The sequence below is a fragment of the Mesocricetus auratus genome, unplaced genomic scaffold (assembly GCF_017639785.1).
Source record: "Mesocricetus auratus isolate SY011 unplaced genomic scaffold, BCM_Maur_2.0 Super-Scaffold_100018, whole genome shotgun sequence".
NCBI classification, from domain to species: Eukaryota; Metazoa; Chordata; class Mammalia; order Rodentia; family Cricetidae; genus Mesocricetus; species Mesocricetus auratus.
The window spans coordinates 48,483,502-48,507,746 of NW_024429199.1; the positions used below are offsets into that span (position 1 = coordinate 48,483,502).

Consider the following 24,245-nt stretch of genomic DNA (forward strand, 5'->3'; position numbering starts at 1 on the left):
ACCCAGCAGACACAGGGCATTCTACCCTGTGCCCTTAGCATTGTGATTTGTTCAGATACTGTTAATAGACCTCACCAAGCAGTTTGCCTTTGGGGGAGGCGGTGATGGAAGTGGTAAAGATTCTCCCAGCGGGGGAGCTGAGTAGTTACAGAGCAGCCACAGTGGTGTGATTCTGAAACAGTCTAGAAACACACCGAGGGTATTTCCTGCGGTAGACTTCTTGTCTCGATTAACGTGAAGCCACGAGCGGGCTTCGAGGGGGCTTCTGCTTCGCGATCACGCGTCAGCTGCTCAGTGGAATGTGCCAGTCTGAGGTTTGGGAAACCTTTCTTCCTGGCCAGAAGCTTGTCACTGCTCTTGCAAATTTACTTTTCTAGTTTGACTTGTAGTTTTGCTCTTCTGTACTGTGCTGGCATTCACACCTCCTAACTGAGTATAACACGTTCTGAATTCTATTCCTCCTGCCTGCCATCTGCCCATCAGCCTCAGTCAAATTTCATCAGTTCCTCGGGGCTTCCTGTAAAGACCTCTTCGCGCCTCAGCAGACTGGCCATCCTGTGTCCCCGCAGACATCTTTGTTCTATGCAGAGAGATGTGTGCACCTTTATTGTCTAGAACACATTGCTGATTCGAAAACGCATGAGTTCAAGTTAATGCAACCTGTTTCCCCTCCACACGTGCACAGGCACACACACACACAGTGAGCTCTAAACAGACCCTGGTCTATAACCCTCAGCACTGCCAGGCTCAGTGAGTTCCTGGAACAGACCAAGTTCTTAACCCTAAGCCTAATCCCCTGAGGCTGACATAACCATCATAGACCCTTTTCTCTCTGGTCCAGTCTCTTAATGTTAAGAGAAGGCAAGAAAACAGACCTTGAAGTCAGAATCCCATGCTGGGAAGACACACCAGAGCTCATGACCGAGCAGGAGCCCGTCCATGCACAGGGCCCAGGCTGAGGGAGGCTGAGGTCTACATTAAACTCCATGCTGCCATTGGGCAGCTCGCTGTGCATACTTCATGTCCTAAAAGCAGTGCTGCCGTGTCTTGACTTTTAATTAAGCATCCCCAGTCTAGCACCTTGGGAGTTTGTTTCCAAGCGGTCCACCTCGGTCACATTAATTCAGGTCACATGAGCATCTGTCTGCGTGGGAGACTGAGCCTCTGGCGAGGCAGCAAGTCTTGGGTCTGTTCCCTTTCTGTCCAGGGGTCTTAAGATGAACCTGTATCCAGTGAGTTTCTTGTCCCGTGAGATGGATTGGCATCTCTGTCCCAGTAAAGCACATGTGGGGCGTGTCCACCTAACTACAGCCAGGCCCTGTCTGGGATCTCAGGACCCCCCCACCCACCCACCCACACACACGCGCACACACACACACACACACACACACACACACACACACACACACAACTCCAGCTCACTGGCCTTGCCCCTCATAACCCTGTACCCAAAGTAGAATATGAAGGAACAAAAACTGCATTTCCTCAGCAGGTGCCTCTCCTCCCCACACCCCCTACACCGCTGTCTCTGTGTCGCAGTAAGACTGGAAGAGGAGGCAAGGTCACATGTAGAAAGGCAGACACGCTGTCCTCTTGGGGAAATGACTCCAGAATGTGTGAATGTGCACCTGTTTACCTGTTCACATATACATGTCTATTATATGTATATGCATATATGATGTTAGTGTGGCATGCATTTTTAAATTGTTGTATATACTTATAAGAATAAACTAGGTTATATGCTATAGTTTAGATATTATTAGTTAATATATTGTTTATATATTATTTATTTATGTATCCTGATATATTATGTAATTTGTTACATATTGCATATTTCATGTACTCTAAATATAAATGTGTTAGATATTTACATAGCTTGCAGTGGCAAGTTCTCCTTATCTTTTCACAACATCCTTTGTCTGTCTGCCTCTCTCTCTCTCTCTTTCTCATGTCTCCTTTTTAAATTTTGTTTGTGGGTTTCTGTTGTTGTTATTTCTGTTATTTTCTTGAGTCAGGTCTTGTCACGTAGCCCAGGCTAGCCTGGAGCTTGTGATCTTCTTGGTTCAGCCTCCGGGGCCTGACAGTCCCACAGGAAAACACCGCCGCACTTGAGTGCTGCTTGATGTCTTTCTTTGTTTTTAACTTTTAAACTGTTAGGGTTACACTTGCACGTTTGCCCATAGCTGTGTCTGGTTGTCACAGTCGGCCACCTAAGTACAAACCTGGATTCAGATCCTTAATACTCACATAAAAAAGCCCAACACAGAGGTCAGTGGGGTGGCTCAGACGGTGAAATCCCTTGCTGCATAAGACTGGTAACTTGAGTTTGATCCCTGGAAACCTACAAAAGCTGCACGTGGTGACTGGCGTCTGTAGTTCCAGCACGCCTGTGGGGATCAGAGACACAGGCCACAACAGTGCCTCGTTTACCTTTCTGTTGCTAAAATGCCCTTATGAAAGCAAGTTAAGAGAGAAAGGGTTTATTTGGCTCACAGTTTCAGAGGGTTGCAGTCCATCACGGCACAAAAGTGATGGTGACGAGAACAGGACAGCCTGTGGCGGGGGACATCCTTCTGTGTGTACGTTTCTCTTATTGGTTGATGAATACAACACTGTTTGGCCAATAGAAGCAGGAGGATAGGCGGGACTGAGAGACCAAGAGAATTCTGGGTAAGGTAGGCAGAGAGGAGACGTTGAGAGATGCCAGGTAGCCAAGGAAGGAGTAACAGGTTCAGACCCTTCTCCAGTAAGATAGGAGGACCACATGGAAATACTTAGATTAACAGGAATGGGTTAATAATGAAGACAGAGCTAGCCAGTAAGATGCCCTGGCCATCGGCCAACAGTTTAATAATTAATATAGCGTCTTTGTGTGTTTATTTGGGGCTAAAGCGGCAGCAGGACCTGGCGGGACTAGAGAAACTCCAACAAGAAGTCTGGAGGTTGAGAGAGAACGGGAGCTGGGGGATCAGGCTACACAACCTCAAAGCCTTCCCTCGGTGATGTGCTTCCCCCGGCAGAATTCTGTCTCCCAAAGTTCCATAGATTCCCAGATAGACCAGCTAAGGGCCAAGTGTTCAAAACACGAGCTCGTGGAAGACTCTTCACATTCAAACCACAGCAGCCGGATAGCCTGCAGCATGGCAGACGAGAGAGACTAGGTGGAAGGCAAGAACAGACTCCTGATAGCTGTTCTCTGACCTCCACACACATGCTTATTCACAAATGTATATGCGTGTACACACACACATGTGTGCACACACACATGCACACACACAAATACATTAATTAAATCCAGGTATGTCACTGCATCTGTAATTCAAGAGCTGAGTCAGTGGAGACACATGGGTCCCTCGAGTTCTGTGGCCAGGCAGCCTAGCTAATTCAATAAGATAAACTCCGAGTTCTATGAGAGACCCTTTCCCCAAAAAGAAATTAGCTGGAGAGTGACCAAAGAAGACACGTGATAGTGACCTCTGGCCTCCACACAAGCTCGCATATGTACACACACACACACACACACACACACACACACACACACACACACACACACCCCACCCAGCAGCGAATCATTCTGATGTGGGCAGACTCTTACTAATTGTGCTTGTGGCATGTAGGTTGGCTGTGACTTTTTTTTTCCTTCTGTCACAAATAGTGCTAAAGACAACATTTTCTACACTCTGAGGGCTAAATTCCTAGACACATGCTGACTCTTGAGGGGACATGTGACTTTGGAAGCGCAAGGGCCATTGCCCATCCCCCATCCCTCATCTTCCAAGAAGACAGGCCAATTCAGGTTCCCTCCTTCAGCTCTGAGGCTGCTTCCTTTGGCCAAATCTAGATGTGGCTGGCTACTCTTGCTTTCATGGATTCCTTAGTTTTAGTGCCATCTGTTTAATAAGCATGTATCTGAACATCCCCAGCCATGGTGACCGTAAGGGTGGCTTCCTCTGCTCCCTCTTGCCTGTCACGTTTCCCCCGCCCGCCAGCCAGTGATTTATCTTTTTGTTTACCTGGAGGAGGACCACGTCATAGCAGTCATGCTTCTGACAGACCTCACGGGACTTAGAAACATCACCCGTTTCGCTCACCTGCGGGACTGTGGGCAGCAGTGACTTTGCCCGCGTGTCCCTGAGGGACAGAGTAGGGTAGCCTCGGCCCAGAGCTGCGCAGCTGTGGAGGGGACTGTGCTGGCTGTGGGCGTGGCCTTGGCAGGCAGAGGAAGGGAATGTAGGTGAATGGGGACCGGGGAAATTCTTCACTTTGGATGCTTGTCTTTAGGTGCGCCTCATCTGCTTAGCCCAGAAAGGAGGTGTCGACTCGTGACACCCCTGCTTTCTGGCACCTCCCTGTGGAGCTTCTGGCTGCTTTTTGCCTTGATCTGTAGTGTGGAGGGGTGGCGGGCTATGCTGAAGAATATTTAGTGACTTCCAAAGCCAGTAACCTACAAACACGTGATCAGTGACCTATCTGAAAACTTCCACGTGACGCGCGTTTGCCGAATCAGCCTCTGGGCAGCACCTGAAAGTTTCATGCGTTTCTACCTCTCTGCTCCTATATCCCTTCTCCAACATGCAGGCGGCATGTGTGTTCTCATACACACATGTGCACACCATTGTTTTTGCTGGGCTCACTTGGCTCCCGTGAAGTGTGAACTGTGTGTTGCTCATCCACAGACTCCCCCGGAGTCCCCCCAAGTGCAAACGCCCATCACCTGTTCAGAGGATTCAGTTTCGTGGCCTCCAGCCTGGTCCAGGAGCCCTCACAGCAAGACGTGTCCAAGGCTCCTATCCATCCAATTGTGCAGGTACGTCTGGTTGTATCAGGAGCTCAGTTCAGGGCCTTGATGCCTGGCCTTGGAGACCCTGCGGATTTTTATCAGCTCAGTGCTGGGTGCTAACAGTGGGTCAGTGGTAGACATCTCCCTGCCCCTAGATGTTACTGAGTAGTTGCTATGGTGATCCTCCTAGTGGTGTGAACCATTATACATTCATTTCTAAAAAGGAAAAAAAAAGCCTGAGGAGATGATCACCATGGATGTCTGTGACAGCTACTCCTATCTTCTCTGTGTGAGCTGCGGGTGCCCATGTCATTGGGAGGTCAGTGGGGACGTCATTTAGACTTCTGTCGTAAACTAGAACTCAGAGAATTCCGAGGGATTTGGAGTCAGCTCACTTAACACTTGATGTCTTCACTCAGTGTAATAGTTGGCGTTGCATTTCCCTGGCATTTGTCTCCATTGTGCATGGGGCTTTCGTTCTCAGGGGTGGGCAAGCGGGGACTGTACGCGTGGGCCAGAAATGGTCTGTGGCTTAAACATGCGGGGTTTATCTGGACACTCACTCTGGAGAGAGCGCTGTGGCCACACACAAATGCACGCCTCTTTACTCCACGGATTCTCACTACCACGAGTCTTTGGGAGAAAAACAAGTGCCCAATGGACACGAAATATCCAGGTGTCTGACTATGAAAAGCCATAGGCCTCAAGAGCTCTAGAACCAGCCATGCATAGCTCTGTGACCTTGGGCAAGCCACTCCTAGTTTCCTCGAGCTCACAAGTTCCCAGGGTGCCCTGGACCTGTGTGTGTCTGTTGTCACGTGCAGCTGTGTGCAAGGTTGCTAACCACCCCCGTCCTGCCTCTCTGCAGCAGTTACACGGGAACAACATCCACTTCACCGACGGCTATGAGATCAAGGAGGACATCGGGGTCGGCTCCTACTCGGTGTGCAAGCGGTGTGTACACAAAGCCACCGATGCCGAGTATGCCGTGAAGGTAAGGCGAGGAGCCCTGGCCTAGCAGGAGCTCGGATGCTGAGCAGGCTCTCTCCATCCACAGCTTCTGGGTTCTGATATGATGGGCTTGGTTTATTTGGGTACGAGGTCAGCCATTTGGAAATTATTCTGCAAGTTGCGTGTGTTGACACAACAGTAACCAAAGCTGAGAGAGGAGAAGCTGGGTGTTCCAGACGAGCCTGGGCTATGTAGCAAGACCCTATCTCAACCATAACAAAATCTTTTCAAGTCATAAATATTCCAGCTCTGTCCAACAGTAACCAAAGCACTTAGGGAACTGAGACAGGAGAAGCTGGGTGTTCCAGACGAGCCTGGGCTATGCAGCAAGACCCTATCTATCTCAACCAAAACAAAATCTTTTCAAGTCATAAATATTCCAGCTATGTCCAGCATGGAACCAACCGTCTTTAGTAACTATGTATAACATGCCAAGAGTAATAGCCCTAGGCGCACAGTATCTGAGAAGACAGAAGTGGGCAGACTTGAGCAGCGTTTATCAAAGGAAGGAAAGGGGGGACGGAGAGGAAGGAAAAAAGAGATATGGCTGTGAAAAAAATAATCAAAATAAATAGAAACAGAAATAGAAGAGAGTAAAGGAGACAGCTAACGCTTTACCCCAGCCACCAAAACCTGTGTGTGGTGTAGAGTGATACCTGTAATCCAACTTGGCAAACTCTAGGCAGTCGAGTAACTGTTATAAATATTCGGCCCGGAATCCAAAGTGCCAATGTCTAGGGTTTTCTAGTTAGTAAAAAGCTAAAGCTTCCTTCTTCTGGAAGTCAGCATCCAACAGACACAGAAGTACACGGCACTCCGCACACTGTGCATTCTCTCTCCTCAACCTTGAGGCGGCCCAGCCTCCACCACCCGCTCTTAACGAGTGAGACACAGGGCAGGAGAGATGGCTCAGTGGGTAGACCCCATATAAACCAGGTATGGAGCACACACCTGTGTTATTGAGTGTGCCCAGGTGAGGTGGGGGAGAGGCAGGGGAATCTCCAGGATTGCTTGGGCCTGCTAGCCTGGCAGATGCAGAGGTAAACAACAAGCAAGAAACTGTGTTTCAGACAAGGCGGAAGGGGAGGACCGAACCCCGAGGCTGTTCTCTGACCCCCACACATGTGTGCACTCACATTCACACACACACACACACACAGACAATGCACGCACACACACACACACACGCGCGTGCGCATGCACAGATTTGAGGGACAAAGGCTGAGCCTGTGTCACCGTGGCAGGAACCATGCCGGCTCTGCTTGGCATGTGGCACTCTCCCAACTCTTCAGAGAGAATCGGGGGTGGGCAGGGGGTTGTGTGGAGCTGGCCAGCCAGGCAACACATAACAGGAGTAAGTTTCCACCCGCTGTGACTCTTCCAAGCTCTGGGAAGGCTGCTTGGTGCCCTGAGCCTGGGATGTTGGGCGTCCACTGCCGTCTCTTGGTCTCTTGACACTGTGCATTTCTCAAGAGAAGGGGTGTCTTCACAGGCCATCTACTCCAGGGTTCCCAGACTGTGAAAATATGCAGCAGCCTAGCAAAGAAAAAAAGAAAGAAAGGAAGGAAGGAAGGAAGGAAGAAAGAAAGAAAGAAAGAAAGAAAGAAAGAAAGAAAGAAAGAAAGAAAGAAAGAAAGAAAGAAAAAAGATGGCTGCCAAGCATCTCGGGAATCTGTGGCCTTGAGGTGATTACAGTGAAAGCAGGGGCCACCGTGTGGCGTCACGGAGCCGTCCCCTCTGGGGGCGCAGATACAGGTCTGGGCTGTGCTTGGCCGTGGGTTTAACAGAAGACCTGAATTCCGCCTCACCCCAGAGGACTTCCCAGTGCTTTGTGCCTTGCGTGGGCTTCTTAGTATTTCTCTGTGAGTTGTTTCTCACAGAGATTCTTCAGATTGTTTATCTCGAAGCCAGCAGCACTCCTAGAAGCAAACACTGTTGCCAGAGAGCGCTAAGAATCACACCCATTGTGTGGCCAGCTCGGCAGACACAGGGCCCTTCTAGAAACAGCCCCGCTGCTGTTCACGGCAATTCTGTGCCCCGCGGCGCGGCTCAGCCCCGTTGACAAGGCCAGTGTTGTGTCCCGCAGAGCCCCCGTCTGTAATCAGCTTCCTTGGGAGTTAGGACTCTGTCCTCAGAGATCCTGCTGAGGTGTGACCCTGGGCAGTCTGTGACAGCCCCCTCCCCAACCTGTACACCCCAGGAAGAAAAGCCAGGCGCTGTATCTCTACTTGACAGTAGAGGAAGAGCCTGTTTGTCACTCCAAGCCTTGTAACTCCCTGGACAAACCAAGCGATGGACATGCAGGGACTCCTTTGTCCTTTTTGAGAGGACAGTGAGTCCTAATTTGCTATTTGGAGAATGCTTACATTAACTCCCACCAGACAGAACAAGGACCATGGTGAGCCACGGCTTCTTGGCAAGACACGGTTCAGTGTCTGGGGCACACAGGAGCCGCCTGTGGATGGGCAGCAGTGAGCCCACTTCCTGAGGGTTGAACCTTCACTGGGTTTCTGTCAAAGACGGAAGAGCCAACATCTCATCAACCTCTGTGTCCACACTGCTGCAGCGATCAGAGCCTACGCAAGCCTTTCTGCAGGGCTGTGAACTCAGGAAAGCCGGGTGTGTGTGGCAGGGAGCAGACTGGGCAGTAGGCGATGGAGGCCTGCTCTGCTCATGCGCTGGCAGGGCTTGCTCAGCTGTGAGGGAAGCCCTCCAGGGCTGCACTTCAACTTCGGATCATCTTCTTCAGCACTCAGAAAACCATTCCACAGAGAGCACCCTGCCTGCAGGCCCTTTGACTTCTCCCTCAGGAAGCCAGCTTCTTGGTGGCAGCGACGGCATGTCTCTGACATCTTTCCCTGCTGGTCACCGTGTCAGACTCTACAACAAAAGCAGGGTACCTGAAACTCGGCGGAGGTTGACAGAGGCGCCCTTCAGGGAGCCCTTCCTCTTGCCCTTTGCCTTTTGGAGCATGCCCATTGGCACAGGTGAGCGCCTCCTTACTGAAACCCCTCCTGGGGCTGGAGTTTGGGGGAAGGCAGGTGGACCTGGTCAGGTCCGAGGCAGCCAGCGGCCACACCTCTCTGCGGCGCGCCTGTTGTTACTGAATACCTGTAGTTCGGATCGGATGAAAACGAAGACCCTTGCTGCCAAGCTTGATGGCCTAAGCTCCATTCCCAGCACCCGCATGGCGGGAGGAGGGAACCAGCTCTGGCAATCCGTCATGTGGTCTCCACACGCCCTCTGTGCCACACATCTCCACAGGCATACACAACAAGAGAAGCGAACTAACGAAAACTAAGCAAAGAGCCTCAAGGCTGTTCCCAAGTGTGTGTCGCCCTGTCCTCTCAAAGCTTTCTAAATTGTTTGTTGCCTCCTCTTCCCTCTGGAACCTTCTCCTCTTCCCAACACCGCCCTGCATCTGTGGCCATGCACCATGAAAGACTATGAATCCCTTCCCCCAACAACTCTTCATCGTTGCAACCCCCCCCGCCAAGGAGAGGTCAGGCCCAATGGCCTGTCACCATCACGGAGGTGTCTGATTTGTATGCGGGGTGAGAGATCCCACTCTCCCAGGTCTCGACAGCCGATTTTCCCCGTGTGTTTTGGCTTCTCTGTCAGAGATTGTATGGCTGTTTTTGTATGCATGTCACCCTGTTTCTAACTACAAAAGAAGATATGGTCACCACACCCAGGACAGGACCAGCCTCACTCCCCACGGGAACCAGAGTTTGGACTCACACCACGTGTCACCTGTGTACAGCGGGAGTCGGCTTGCCTGTGCTCAGTTTCATTCTGTGCATAGAACTCGTCAACCCACAAGGACGTGAAATCAACCAGATGCTTGGCCTGGGGAGAGCTTAGTTTTAGAAGGGCTGATTGGCGTGGAAGTTTTTATTTTTTTATTTTTTGTTTTGTTTTTCCTACTAAGAAAACACCGGAGTTCTTTCTCTCTGTCACTTGTTTAATTTTCAGAAGAAAACGTCTTAGGTTTTTTTTTTCCTTCGTCTTTTCAAGTAATTACGCGCTGTACTTGACTTGCTTCCAACATACCACGATCCTTCCAGCGAGTGAAAGGAAGCGCTGGGCTTCCTGCTTGCCCGTGTGCTCACCCGGCCGGCCGCCTTCAGACCCAGCCGTCAAGCCCATCACCTAGTAAGGGGGTGTTTCAGTGATGGGGAGCTAGAGAAGTACAAAGAAGGACACACGCAGACACAGACACGGAGAAGTGGGGGGGGGAATGCCTCGACGGTGGCAGACTCTTGTGCAGCGGCCGGCAGATGCGATTCCCCTGCTGAGAAAAGCCATCTTCCTGTACCAGCCACCGTGGGAGCCAGGCTTGCTGCAGGCCTATGCACGCCCTAGCTTAGCGTCTCTGAGGCGTGTGAGAAGCAGCGCGCTGCACAGCACAACTGAGGGGAGCTAACCCACCTTCGCAGGGACAGCCACGAGCGCGCGTGGCGGGCAGGATGCTGAGCTGACCCCTCCGTGCATCTTCCTGGCGCAAAGGGGAGCGGTGAAGCAGAGACCTCCCCTTCCTCCTGCCTTTGACCGTGGCTGTCTCTGCTACCAAGCTTATACCCGGAGAGAAGAGCCAAGCGTGTGGTCCTCGGGGTTTGCTCTAGTTGGAAGTGGATCCAACGACATCATTCCAGAGAAGCCGTCCCACCCGGAAACTCCCTGAAGGGTCTTCTTCTGTACACCACTCAACAGCCGCCTGAGGGAATGCCTCGCTTACTCACAATTCCGCCAAACAAGTGACGTTCCGTGTGATGCTATGATGCACAATGTCCTGCCCGGGTGCGTGCCACGTGATAACAGATTAACCCGCGTGTCCTCCAGGGTGCCTTATAGTTGGACATACACACGCATTAACTCTTACTACAGTCTTAAAGTGTTATCCCATCCATGTCAGTGATAAGTGAGTGAGATCTTAAGGTCTTTAAAAAAATGGCGTTTGTTCACAAGTGTTCATGACTACTCATCAGAATTTTTCTTGTGACTTACATCTCAAGAACACACGGGAATAAGACGGATACCACTGTGAGGAAATGGATCGAGCGTCTGTGGTCCCGGGTGTTTTTTATTACAGTTGCAGCATTCTCACATTTAAATCTTCACAGATGATATTCACATGATCTGTACTTGGGGAAACCTCAGGGTCTCCCAGCCGTAGCTCCAACCCCTCGCTACCCGTTTCCCCCTTCACGGGAAGCCAGGGTTTTTGACATTTTCCTCTTCCTTCCCAGGATTATTTATGCATTCTCAAGGGAATGCATGTGTCTGTCTCCATTCCTTTTCTGCTTTTAAAGCGGGAGCCAGTGTAAGATACACCTGCGGTGCTTTTCCAACCTGAGTGTCCCCGGCAGTTGACAAAAGACTTCCTCTTGTTCACTCTGCATCCAGCTCCGTGGGAGGAGGCCAGGTTGATGATAGGAGTGGATGTGACTTTATCATGAAAATGACTTTGGGAAACAAATGCATCCACCACTAAATTGTCTAAGCCTGTGACTATATCGCAAAAGGGATATGTTGGGTGTGGGTCCCCTGTGTAGTCAGAGCAGAGAGGCTTTGGAACTGGGTGACACCAGTGTACAAGGGCATGGAGTGCTGTTGGGGATGGGGGACATTTCTGTGTTTATGAGTCATTCTCACCCTCAGGGATACCCAATTCACACACACACAGATCCTCTCCCCCACAAACATAGGAGGCAAGATACCTTCAGAGGCATCAGAGCCCTCGTGTAGAGGCACAGGGACTCCTGTTTCAAAGGCAGGCTTTAACTTGTGGAGCCGAGTAAGGGGAAGCCACCCATCTTCATGGAGTTAAACAGTTTTATCTGCTATTCTGCCACATTGTGCAAGATACTGGGCGGGGGGGGGGGGGCATAAAAGAAAGGGGTGTGCGTCTCGGCCCCAAGAGAAATGTAGCCTGCTCAGCCTCCAGCATCTTCCTGGAAGGACCTGCTGCCTTACCACGTTTTGTGGCTGGCATGCAGTTTCCAGGACAAAGCCGAGGTCTCCGTGACTGAGAGCTCGCTTTGGCTGCGTGAATTGAGAGCTCAATGCCGGAGTTCAGCGGCTGGGGCAGACCATGCTGGATTGCTGAGCCTGGGTGAGCCCTCCATGCTCGCCCCACGGCATCTGGCCCTTTTGGTATCTTGAGATTCACATCTGCAGGCTGGTCCCCTTCTGTCTTGTGCTGCTGGGGATTGAACCCGGGCCCTTGTACAGTCTAGACAAGAACTTTGCCACTGAACTAAATCCCTGGCATCAACTCACTCTTTTTCCTGTTACATGCTCCCTTGTAGCTGGAATTGCAAACCTGGTTTCCTCTTTTTTTTTTTTTAATTGCACCCTTTTTGCTAGCTGAGACAGGAGAGACATGATCTACGTTTCTGAGAAATTTTAAGTGAGCTTGGTTGGAGTACTGTGGGGGAGGGGTCATCTCTGCTGTGGCTCTCTGGGGCCTCAGTCCATTATCTGTAATGGTCCAACAAGACCAGCAGCAGATCTCTCACTGCTATCTGCTGTGTGTGCTTCAGATCATCGATAAGAGCAAAAGGGACCCGTCGGAAGAGATCGAGATCCTCCTGCGGTATGGCCAGCACCCCAACATCATCACCCTAAAAGATGTAAGTGCCTCTGGAGCGGCTCTCCAGCTCCTTTCTTCAACTGACACAAAACCGCCACCATTGCGTAGTACAAGTGTTCTCATGTTGCCCGTGTGCAGGGTGCCCAGGGTCACCTGCCTTAGACACTTCTCACCCAGGGGTCTCTGGTGCCTTACACACATAACTGGGAGTATGCACACCTCTGGAGACTCCCCGACTCTACCCAAGCATGCCATGCACAGCATAAAATAGGAAACACCTGTGGGTGTCAGTGTGTGCGTGCTATTGTTTGTCATTCTGCCTGACAGGTGGAGTGTGGCAGGAGGGTGGCAGGTCCCACTCAACTCTGGTGTGAGGTGTTTACAGCCTCCTTTGGCCTTTCCATGATGAGGGGACTTGGTGCAGAAATTGGCCACATCAGGCCTGTCTGCAAGGCTACTCTGCCCCATAAAAGCCTGGCGTGCAGGAACGGATCTGAGAAGAGATGAAATTTACCCTCTTCTCGCCCTGACCTCTTGGAGTATAAGGTTATTCCTGTGACATGCACCCACAGCCTGTAGCTGCTGGGACCACTACAATGTCCCTTTGGGCGGCAGCTCACGGAATAAGCTTTCAACCCTGGGGAACACAGGCAATGATCGCCTTGCATCCAAAAGCTTAAATGGAACCCTGGGTGGCTTGGGCCCCTCACCGCACAAGCATGGTGCTCTGATGGTGCACTCTTGGTTTACATGGAAGATTTACGAAGCAAAGCCAGCTCCTTTGCAGACTCAGGGATGCTCAGTTGGAGGTGAGCAGCCCAGCTCTGAGATGGCGTCATCTTCCCACCTTCAAAATAGAAGAGTGAACTCGTAAGACAAAAACACCAGAATTAGCTCCACACCTTTCACACAGGTCACAGTTGGGTAAATTATTTTAGTGGCTGGTTCTGGAAATTCGTCAATGACATTATTATCACTGAGCCAAGAATAAGCCATTTAGGCCTGTCACCCATTTTCACCTGGCTCTCAAAGCTTAGGCTTCCACAGGCTCCATGCACTCGGTGACTGGGATACGAGTGTGGCCGTCTTTGTATATGCAAGGGCACAAAAGCAGCCAGTTTGCATTTTTGCTTTTCGTTTTTTTTTAACTGAGTTTAAAGCGAAAACCATGTGTTTCTTAGAGCCAGGTCTCCTCCCCCCTCCACACCTACAGAGCCAGAACATGCACTCTGACCTGACCCCCAAAATCGCATGCATGATGACGGTTGAGAGGCATCGTCCTCGCAGAGAGCTGTCGCCACCGTCGCCTTTCTTCCGGAGGTGTGCCTACCTCCCAAAGACGGGCAGAGTAACCGTGTGGCATGTCCCAGCTAAGCAACCTTTCTCAAGCCCCCCCCAGGTTTCCCATGGTCCAGCTTGCCCTCTCTCCAGGCTGTCAGAGCTGTTTCCCTCCCAGGAATAGCCTGTGTAGCTGGAGTGGCTGCTCACCGGTTTACAGCAGCCAGACAACTTGATCTCACTCCCAGGGACACAGCCTCCAGCTTGGAGCCCTTGCTCCTTCGCACAGCCAGGGGCCTGAGGATGGCAACCACGGGTGGCGTACCAGGCCCCTGAGGTGCCGTGCTCTTCTCCGTGGCTCCCAGGTCTATGATGATGGCAAGTACGTGTACCTGGTGATGGAGCTCATGCGCGGCGGGGAGCTGCTGGACCGCATCCTGCGTCAGCGGTGCTTCTCGGAGCGTGAGGCCAGCGACGTGCTCTACACCACTGCCAGGACCATGGACTACCTGCACTCCCAAGGGGTAAGGCCCAGGCCAGGGCAGTGAGCCAGCTTCAGGGCAGCGGGCAACTTTGCGGGAAGGCAGATGTGAGGCCACGGAGAAGCAGAGTTGTAGAGGCAGGAGTGAGACATCTCTATAAGCTGACAGCTTCAGGCTAACAGGAGGGTAGAGCACTTCCTGGGCTTGCCCTCTTAATTCCTTCGTCCCTGAACAGCGTACCCATACGGTGCAATTTGACGGGACCTGTTCTGCTACCCGCTATGGGTCTAAAGTCATTTGGGCATAGGGTATACAGGAACTAAGTTAATTAATTCATGTCAGCCAGTCTTAGCAAGGAAAAATTGATGTTCTGACCTTGGTAAAGAGAGGTCTAGAATTTTCACTATGCGGTACATAAAGCTAAGCAGAGGGGGGGTAACTGGTGGGTTCCCTTGGCCTCTGATGGCCCAGACTGCACCCAGCTCCTCAGGGACTCACTTCTAAACCCTGGACCATGCACGTTTTATGTCTTAGAGGACCAGCACAGGCTGGTTAAAGTCAGTCCCCTCCCCCTCAAGGCCAGGCTGCGGAACTCCATGCGCCATAATGAGGGGGCAGCCAGTGTAATACATTTTCTGCGTCTTTTTTCCACCCTTACCCCTTCATCCTGTACCTCTCTGACTTTCCTTCCATCCCCCCCCCCCCCCCGCCCCATCCTTCGCCTCCACCTTCCCCTCTGGTCTTTCCCTCTCTCCTCAGAATATCTCCTAAAGCAGAGGTTTGGGTCAACTGTGTGTAGAGGCTTCCAGGATCTCACTAGTGCCTTTCTGTGTGGCTTTTCCGTGATGCAGGAGTCCCACAGTTTTCCCCAATAGCCAGATTCTAGAAGTATCCTGGGTGCGAGAGTTCACAGACACTCTTCTCTTTACTGAGGGGTGGAGACAAGCGTCCTCCCGTAGACTGCCGTCAGTGTCTATGAACCGGGCCCGGCGGCCCAAGGGTATCACTCCCATCTTCTCAGCAGAATCTCCTGCTGCTCTGCGGGAGGGCAGCTGGGGTGTTCAGAGCCCCAGCCTCACGAAGGCCTCGCCTTGTGGGCTAAATGGCTGCTTTGTTTTGTGGCACTGCTGGCCCTTCTGTCGTGACAGCTGTTGCCGTAACTATGGGCTGTGCTTGGAGTCTGTGCCCTGAACGGTGCGGGTTTGCAGTCTGTGTAGCCACGAGCCCCCTGCCTTTGCTGCCCGGAGTCAGTGTGCCCGTGACAGCAGGTGCACCTGGCTTCTGGTGCTGGTGACAAGTGGCCCGCGCACTGGCATTGTACCCCAAGACCCCACCCCACCATGGGCCAATTTTCTTTCTCCGAGTGAACGAAAAGCATGGGGACCTCTCTAATCTCTGCAGCCAGGGCCAGGGCCTGGCACAGGCCTTTCTGTGGCACAGTGCCAGCAGCTGCTCCTGTGTCCCGGACAGCATGTGTTTCATTCAGCCACACAGTGCCGTGTGGAGGTGGACGGTGTGGGTACTTGACCCCAGGTAACCAGCATGGGTAAAGAGACCCAGCAGCCCCTCAGAAGACCACAGTCCTTTTCTCCTGCCCTGGGACCTGCCCCAGGCAGCCCATGCCTCCCGCATACCCTTCTTCTCTCTCCCGTTGGCCTTGACTAATGCTCCCTGCCTTCCAGGTTGTTCACCGGGACCTGAAACCAAGTAACATCCTCTACATGGATGAGTCTGGAAACCCCGAATCTATCCGCATCTGTGACTTCGGGTTTGCCAAGCAGCTTCGAGCAGAGAATGGGCTGCTCATGACCCCCTGCTACACCGCGAACTTCGTGGCCCCTGAGGTAGAGTCCCCCCAAACTCAGGGGAGACAGCGTTGCCAGGTTGAGGGAAACACACCCACCGTCTTTCCTGTTACCAGAGTGGCTAGAGAGCTTGGGGTGTTGAGGCAGCACAATGGGCTCAGCAGTGCCCCTGAGAGACACAGAGGGGGGCCTGCTGTGGAGGGAGGAGAGCGCATGCTTGCCCTGCAATCAGCCAGCTCAGTCACCATGAGCATTCTGCTTTCCATCGGAAACACTTAAACGGTGCTGATGCCCCGTGGTTCTTGTGCTAGGGTTTCCTTGACAACGGGTCAGCATCCATCCAGCTTGAATATCGAGGGCCCACAGCAGTGTGCACCCAAATGCTCACGTATGCAAGGGAACCACTCTGCCCCACCCTACCCCTTACCTCAGAGGATCACAAAAGGGCACCTCCTCTCCCTTGCCAGCTTCCCGGGGCCAATTCCAATAGGCTCTGCTGCCGCTGACATTTGTAGTGACGAGTCTGGGTTCTCTAGGGAGTTGACGGAAAATTGGGACCACAGTGGCGGCAGCAGGGCCTAGCGTCGCTGATGGAGTCAGGAGAGGCTCGGGCCCCGTGTAGAATGTCAGGTCTGCTCCAAGCCCTGAGAGGAAGACGCTGCTGTGTGCTGTGCCGAGTAAGACTCGGGCAGGTCCGGTCTCAGAGTGACAAGCAGCAGCACCAGGTTGTCCAGGCATGTGAGCCTTGGCCCCTGTGGAGACTGCTGGTCTGAAGCTCCGATTGCGCCCCATTTGGCCATTATGATACTGACAGAAAGTGCATACAAGTAGGCACACTTCGTAAGTGAGGAGAGCAAAGCAACATCAGCATTCAAATGACTCAGGGAGGTCATCTAACACCTGTCTTGCGCCACGGCACATGGTGTCAGGAAGGCCGTGATGAAAGTCGGCCCCTCCCTCTCGCCTGGGAAGAAACCCAACAGCTCCGATGGCTCGTTCAGGCCAACGCAGCAATGTGCAGCGATCCGTGAGCATCGGGCTGGGCTCCTCACCGTCACCCAAGTAGGGACATATCCAACAACCACCCCCACGTAACACCGTGTGTGGCGCGACGATTCGTCAGAGTTCTTCCTCCTTAGTAACTCTTCCTACCCTTTAATGAGACACGCGGGGTTGAGCAGCACACTCCTGTATCCACTGGGACTCTTTGGGAGGACGAGGCAAGAAAGGGCGCTTGAGCTGAGGGACCGGAGGCCAGCCTAGACTACGTGATACGGCCTCATCTCAAAACACGAACTACACACGGTGCTGGCGAGGTGGGGATAGACAGGTCATTCCTGTCTGTGCCGTGAGTCCCAGGACAGCCCTGTGTGGTTCCACTGATGGGAGGTTCCTCGCAAGGTCAGATTCATGAAGAGAATAGAATGGGGTTGTCAGGGACTGGGTTGGCCAGCGGGGAATTTGTACTTGACAAGGACAAGGCTTCAGTCTGGGGGATAAAGGGGGTCTGGAGGATAGCTGCCTGTGAATGTGCTCGGGGTGCCATTCCTAATATGTGGCTGATGTGGCAAGCTGAAAAGGGGAAACGTCTGCCTTAGCACCATGCATCAGGAAAGAGTTATGCCCCACTCCTGTGTCCACAGGGACCTTGCCACAACGTGACAGGTAGGATGGGCTGACCCAGCAGACGACCCCCGGCCCGCCTACTTCCCATTTGCCTAGGGAAACCCGCTCCAAACTGGAGCTGCCCAGTGCTACCCTGACCATGCCTGTCGCCCTTCCAGGTCCTGAAACGGCAAGGCTACGATGCAGCGTGCGATGTCTGGAGCTTGGGAATCCTGTTATACACCATGCTGGCCGGGTAATGGAGGACCACCAGGGGTGTTAGCATCAGGCCCGAGGGCTTCACCCCTACCCACCCCCCCACCCCGTGCTTGTGCGTAAACAACATCAACCCATCTGGGTTAGGATGACTACTCAAACCCTGTGGGATAAGAGAGGACAAGGATAGTCAGCCAGTGCACACGCCTTCTGCAGACCAGCCCACACCCCTCCCCCCAGTGCACACGCCTTCTGCAGACCAGCCCACACCCCTCCCCCAGTGCACACACCTTCTGCAGATCAGCCCACACCCCTCCCCCCAGTGCACACGCCTTCTGCAGATCAGCCCACACCCCTCCCCCCAGCCGTTCTCTTGGAAGCATCACTGGGAGAATCGCACGCTCCTCTTCTCGGGAGGTGTGTGCTGATGCGTGTCCAACGTGGGTCAGGGTGGTGGACGAGGACACACCTGGCACGCATGGTGCGTCCTTCGTAAGTTCAAGAACCAATCGGGTCCCTCGAGCGTCAGGTTCCTGGCCACCAAACCACTCTCCAGGCAGAGTCCGTACCAGCCTGGCACCGGTGCAACCCAAAGGGGCCCAGAGAGAATGCACACTAGGGTTGTGACAGGCCTTCCCCGCCCATCTTGTTGACTCCCGGAACTGAGCAAGTGAGGAAGGTGACCTGGGACCAGGACATAAGCCCTGGACTCGGCAAAGGAGGGGCAGACACCGTTCCCTCCACAGAAAGCCCTGGCGTGGGGCCGAAAGCTCGGGGCCATCGATCCTCTCCCACGCAGGTTCACCCCTTTTGCCAACGGACCAGACGACACCCCTGAGGAGATTCTGGCAAGGATTGGCAGTGGGAAGTACGCCCTCTCCGGGGGGAACTGGGACTCCATATCTGACGCAGCAAAGGTGAGTGCGATTCCCAGTGTCCTTTCCCTCCTAGGCACAGAGATTCTGCAATAGGCATGCTGCTTGCGAGGAAGCTGGAGATGCCACCCGTACGGACGTGATAGGCGTTTGTTCACAGAGTGTTTCACTTTTTTTTTTAATTGGAAAAAATCTTACCTTCTTCCACAATGTTAGTGTGGTCAAGTTATGCAGAGCTACGGAGCCAATAGGAAATGTCAGCATGGACCGGGATGCAGATGGTGGCAAACATAGATGTTAGCGGCTAGAGAGGGTCCAAGAAGAGTGGCGTCTGGGGAAGTAGCTGCCGTGACCAGGACTACAAGCCTGAAGTTTACAGAGTGACTGGCAGCTAGGGTCCCGGGGAAAGAAGGGATGGTATAGAATATTGTTGTAAAAGGTAGAGGGATGTGGGAAGTCCTTCTGTGCATATGTCAATAAAGCACTGTTGGCCAATAGGGAAGCAAGATAGGTGGGACGAGAAGTCGAGGAGGATTCTGGGAAGTGTAGTGAAGGGGGTCGTTGTGCCATGATCCCTGGAGGAGAGAAGGCAAGTCTGGTGTTCTCAGAAAGATAAGACCTTCTAAAGATATACGTTGGTGATTACGGGTCGATGATTAGAAACCATAGCAAACGGCCAACAGCTTCATAATTAATGCGGCCGCCTGTGCGTTCACTTGGGTTGGCGCGGCTCCGGGACCTAGTGTAGGGGATGGTAGGGGTCTGTCTGCAGCCAGCGGGGGACACTCGGTGACAGCCCCCGATGGCTCTGAGAGTGTGCCTTTATGCACACCTGTGTGTGCTGGAACACCGTGTCGCAGCCGTGAGAGAGACCTTGAGAAAACAACATTTTTTTCATCACTTTCCTGTTCATACTTGAGGCTGCAGACAGACTTGCTCCAAAGCATCCCTGAGGTCACTGTGGCCAGATGCCAGGAGGTGCTAGGTTTCTTTGTAGAAGGGCATTGTTCCCCTGCACGGTGTTTCTTGTGTCCTTAGCAGGCAACCATTTTTGTCAAGACATTGTCTCAGCAGCTTATGTGTGCCATTTAACGTCAGAAACACCTTTGCTATAAAATCTTCAGTGAAACATTAATTCTCTACCTACTGCTAAGTCGGTAATCACTGACACTTAAGATATGTCCAGATACTCGTAAACCTAGATGCCACTTGACTCAAAATGAAAAAAAAAATCGCTTCAAAACCACAGTTATGTTCTACTGGGCAGTCGCTGGTCAGCCCAACACAACAGTCCCTCTCCCCTCTGAACCCTTGGCAGGATGTCGTGTCCAGGATGCTACATGTGGACCCTCAGCAGCGCCTAACGGCAGCTCAGGTGTTGAAACACCCATGGATTGTGAACAGAGAGTACCTACCCCAAAGCCAGCTGACCAGACAAGACGTCCACCTAGTAAAGGTACCTAGCGGCTAGGTCCTGTTGGCGGGTGTGGGAATCCTGGAGCAAGGCAGAGGAGAAACTGTGGCGTGTGACGTCACCAATTACAGGTTCACAAGTGTCACTTCAGCACGTGTGCAGAAATTGTGTTTGAGTGGCAGCTCTGGTGTAGGGGTGGTGCTTGGTACCATGGCTGTGCAGCCCTGTAATGCAGAGCTCCCATTTCTGGACCAGTCATGCTAGCAACCTCTGTCAGGCAGGCAGACATGCCATCCAGGCAGTACGACCCTTCTAAGAAGTGTGTGTAGTCCCTGTTAGACGTCCGTCCTGGATCTTTCTCGACGGTGTGGAGCTGCACCAAGATGAGCCCAGATGCCCAAGTCAGTCTGCACTGCTTCAGAGTGACAGATCCCACAAAGCATTGGCCATGGATTTCTGGGGATCCAGCTGGCCTGCAAACACATCTATCTGCCTTCGTGTCAGCATGGTCTTCCCAGGAACTCCACTCCAGTCTTCTTAAGTACTCCTAAGCACGGGCCCCGGCTGAGCCTGGGAAGTCATGGTAGTAGCCATCATTTGCAGGCCGATTATGCTGTGGACACAGCAGGTATGCCTGCTACCCTCCGTGCACCAGTAATCCTAGAGAAAGCTCTCCCTGCTTCACAGGGTCGTAAGCTGAGGCTCTTGAGGTACCATGGCTCCAGCTTCCCATGCAGGACTAGATGGCACCGTGCTCACCCACACGCCTTTCCTCTTACAGGGCGCCATGGCAGCCACCTACTTCGCCCTGAACAGGGCCCCACAGGCACCGAGGCTGGAGCCCGTGCTATCGTCTAGCTTGGCCCAACGCAGAGGTATGAAGAGACTCACGTCCACCAGGTTGTAGTGGCCAAGCCTGCCCTCCAGCCTCAGCCTCCCTGGCGCCAACGTCCTCTCAGGCTCCCAGATGCCAGATACGGGTCCTGTTGGCGGGCACTTGAGTGACCGTGAGGGCAGCACAAGGATGGATCTGGCCTTGGCAGCCCTGGAGGGGGTCCTGCCCAGGATGTCTGAACCTTGCTGTGCCGACCTCGCCGCCCGCTCTCCTTTTCTCCTGAGTGAAACCAAACGAACCTGTCCACCTCATAGCTCCCTGCTGGAGCCTGCCTGAGCTCGCTCGGGGCTCTTGGTCTTTCCATGTCATGGCTTATGTCCAAAGCACAGCACTTTTACCATTCTGAAGTCAGCAGAGCGGTCAGCCGCTCACAAGGGTGTCCTGCTGTCGCGTTAAGAGTAGCGGTGCAGGGTCCCCGCCAGGGGACCACAGAGCTGCTCTGGAAGATCGGGATGCTCCCGGGTGTTCTGATGTCTCCAGTGGCTGTGTGATGGCATCCACCTTAAATGCCTGGTCTGTCCAAAGTCACCCAAAGAGTGTCCCCTCACCACCCCTCTGGTTCACAAACGAGATGCTGGGTGGCCTCTCCCTGACTTCCGGCACTCACTTGTCAGGGTGGAAGTCCCCAACCCAAGAGTCGAGATGGCTGAGCCTGTTTGAGAGCCTGGCTGGTGACCGTTGAAGCTGCCAGGCGGACACTGGAGAGTGCGGGGCTCCGCCACTGGCACGTGTGCGGGCAGCTCCGCACGAGTTTGCCCGAGGTGGGTGGTAGGGCATTCACCCTCTGCTTCCCTGGTCCACAGAGAAACTGAAGAAGTGGAACTTTATTTCCACCCTCCCCCCCCCAGCCCTCCCTTTCGCCTGACTGAGGACAGGAGGGACACCTGAGCCCCTTGGCCTCAGACAGGTGTCAGGACAGGCTGTTGACCGGAGTGATGCCCTTTGCAGAAGCCGTGGTTCTGTGTCGCGCCTTGCGCTTCTGTCGTGTCGACCTGTCTTGAAATCACACTTCGCCAATCGTGTTTCCGGGGTGTAGTCTGCGTGCGGAGCAGTGGTGACGCAGAGAAGGCTGTCTGCGTGCTCTTTGTGCAGATTAATCGAGGGAGACCCTTCCTGCGTGGCATGCTCCACTCAGGCTGGCCCTGGGAGAGGGACTTGTATGTCCTCCAGTCTCTCCGGGGAGGGGGGATGCTGGGGATACCCCAGTAGTGGGCTCAGGTCAGAGGACACTCCACTGTGGCTCAGAAGCTGCCAGTCTGAGGGGCAGCCCCCCTGCCCAGGAGGTGTAGGAAGGTTGCAGCAAGCTCGCACTGGAAAGTCTGCAAGTGGGCTGTAGCCCCCCCCCCCGTGCCTCACTTAGCTCGAGGACCCAGCCCCTGCCCCCAGTGGGGCGCCGGGAATGTAATTCCTTTGCTCGGTCTAATTATTTCAGACCTCGAAATGTAAACTTATTTCACAAGCTTTAATTACGCCACTGGACTGTGTTTTGTTTGACGACTATAAAATACACAAGAGTGGGAACAGACTGTGGCTGTGTGCCGTTTTCAGTGTCCCTAGGGAAGTTCTCACATTTTCTCAATGGAAAATGCTCTGCCCAAGGCTGAAATCACCTCCCTGCCGATTTTTTAGGTCTGGGTCCTTCCGTTTCTTGGTAGAAATCTAGAGGAAAGCAATAGCAGGTGGTCCTAGTGACAGATGCTGTCCTCTTGGAAATGGGCAAGAGTCCTGAAATCCTATGGGGGGGGGCTCTCCAGCTTGGGTCATATGCCTGTTTGTCCACAGCGTTCGGGCTGGGTTTGTTTGCGGTTTCAAATCTACGAGTTGCAATGGAGAAGAGAAAGAATAAGGGAACATAGAAGCCATTGCTGAGGAGGTGAACATAGCCCGCCCCCGCTGGTCACATGGTCCTGTCGCCTCTTTTCAGTAAGGCCAGGTTACCTGCCTTACGCTCACGCTCACACACATACCAAACTCTGTATCTTTGACGTGTCCGTGAAGCATGTCACGTGTCTGTGGAGGACGCTGGTTCAGCCCTGCCCGGTGGAGAGTGAAATACCTCGACGCCCCCCCCCCCACACCCAGCACATGATACTTGAAATCTTTGGTAGAGTCAGCCTACAGAGCATGGGGCAGGGTTATCTTAATCTGCTCTTTTAAAGTTTGCGGTGCAGCAGCAGGCGGCTGTGACATGTGACCCCAGTGTCCCTAGTGGACCTTGCCTCTCCTGTGAACCTTTATCCAACACGATGAAAGGTCCTCTGTTCTCTACACAAGTGACTGAGTTCCCCACACATGCACGCACACACACTCACACACGCGCACACATGCACCCCGCCACAGCTTGGGTCTCCGAAGCTACAGAATTTTGTCATGGAAGGAAAACCCCAGCCTGCATCCCATGCCTCCCGTACGTCTACGCAGTGATCCCGCTGGCCGCTCCTGTCCTGTTTGGGATGAGAACATGATGAGTGCCCCACCCCACTGAAGGGGGCGGGGCTTATCAGACTCTACCCACTGTCCTGCAGTCGGAACGTGCGATTTTTTTTAAACTACCTGTACGCCCTGATTCAACTTTTTTAAGAAGATAGCACCCTGTGCTATCATGTCGGCAGTATTGTTTATAAATGGTGTTGTTCCTGAAGATGCCCTCGGGGATGTTCCCTGCATTGTACTGATTCTCTCAAGCACAGAAGCAAATATGCCGTTGACTCTTCATCCTCTCTGGCGTGTTTTGCCGTCCTTCGCCGCTGGCAAGAGAGTGAGACACCCGGAGTGGGAAAAGGACACTGTGTGCCAGGGAAGGAGGGAAGACGAATCCAGCACGGCTCTATGCCTCATCCGTGCAGGCAACACAACACCTGGTCTCCTTGCCCCCCCCAGCACCGCATTCACACGCAGTTCCGTTTACAGGTCACTCCGTGTTCACACCGCGCACACACCGCATTCACACCGCGCTCACACTTTCTGTCTGTGTTTGAGACGGGTGGCCACTGTACAGATATTTATTATGCTTTCCAGACTTTCCCATGAGGTTTTTTTTTTGAATAAACATGGATTTTATGAAGTGTAATTTTTTTTCCTCCTGGAATAGTGAGAACCTTTGGGCTTTCTAAAGCATTGCTACTGATAACAGTCCTTGGCCCCGCCCCCTTGTTCCTCTCGTCTCTTCCAAGTCACCGTGAATCAACCTCTGCTGCTGTCGTGGAACCTCACGGGAGGTGGCGCAGCTCTCTACCCTTCCTCCTTGAAAGAGCCTTGCATACTTGTGTGTGTGTGTGTGTGTGTGTGT

General features: G+C 53.0%; 1 protein-coding gene across 3 annotated transcripts in view; it reads left to right on the top strand.

The window, feature by feature from the left end:
- Rps6ka2 (ribosomal protein S6 kinase A2) overlaps positions 1-24,026 on the top strand; it is a 245,656-nt gene extending 221,630 nt beyond the window's left edge. For all 3 annotated transcript variants that reach the window (XM_013122761.3, XM_040758230.1, XM_005083013.4), the window contains 9 exons: positions 4,677-4,807; positions 5,649-5,774; positions 12,337-12,426; positions 14,030-14,188; positions 15,829-15,990; positions 17,736-17,812; positions 18,572-18,689; positions 19,966-20,103; positions 20,843-24,026. In XM_013122761.3, coding sequence (XP_012978215.1) covers positions 4,677-4,807; positions 5,649-5,774; positions 12,337-12,426; positions 14,030-14,188; positions 15,829-15,990; positions 17,736-17,812; positions 18,572-18,689; positions 19,966-20,103; positions 20,843-20,968 — 1,127 coding nt within the window. In that variant the 3' untranslated portion in view covers positions 20,969-24,026. The remainder of the gene's footprint in view (positions 1-4,676; positions 4,808-5,648; positions 5,775-12,336; positions 12,427-14,029; positions 14,189-15,828; positions 15,991-17,735; positions 17,813-18,571; positions 18,690-19,965; positions 20,104-20,842) is intronic.
- The last annotated feature ends 219 nt before the right edge of the window (positions 24,027-24,245 follow it).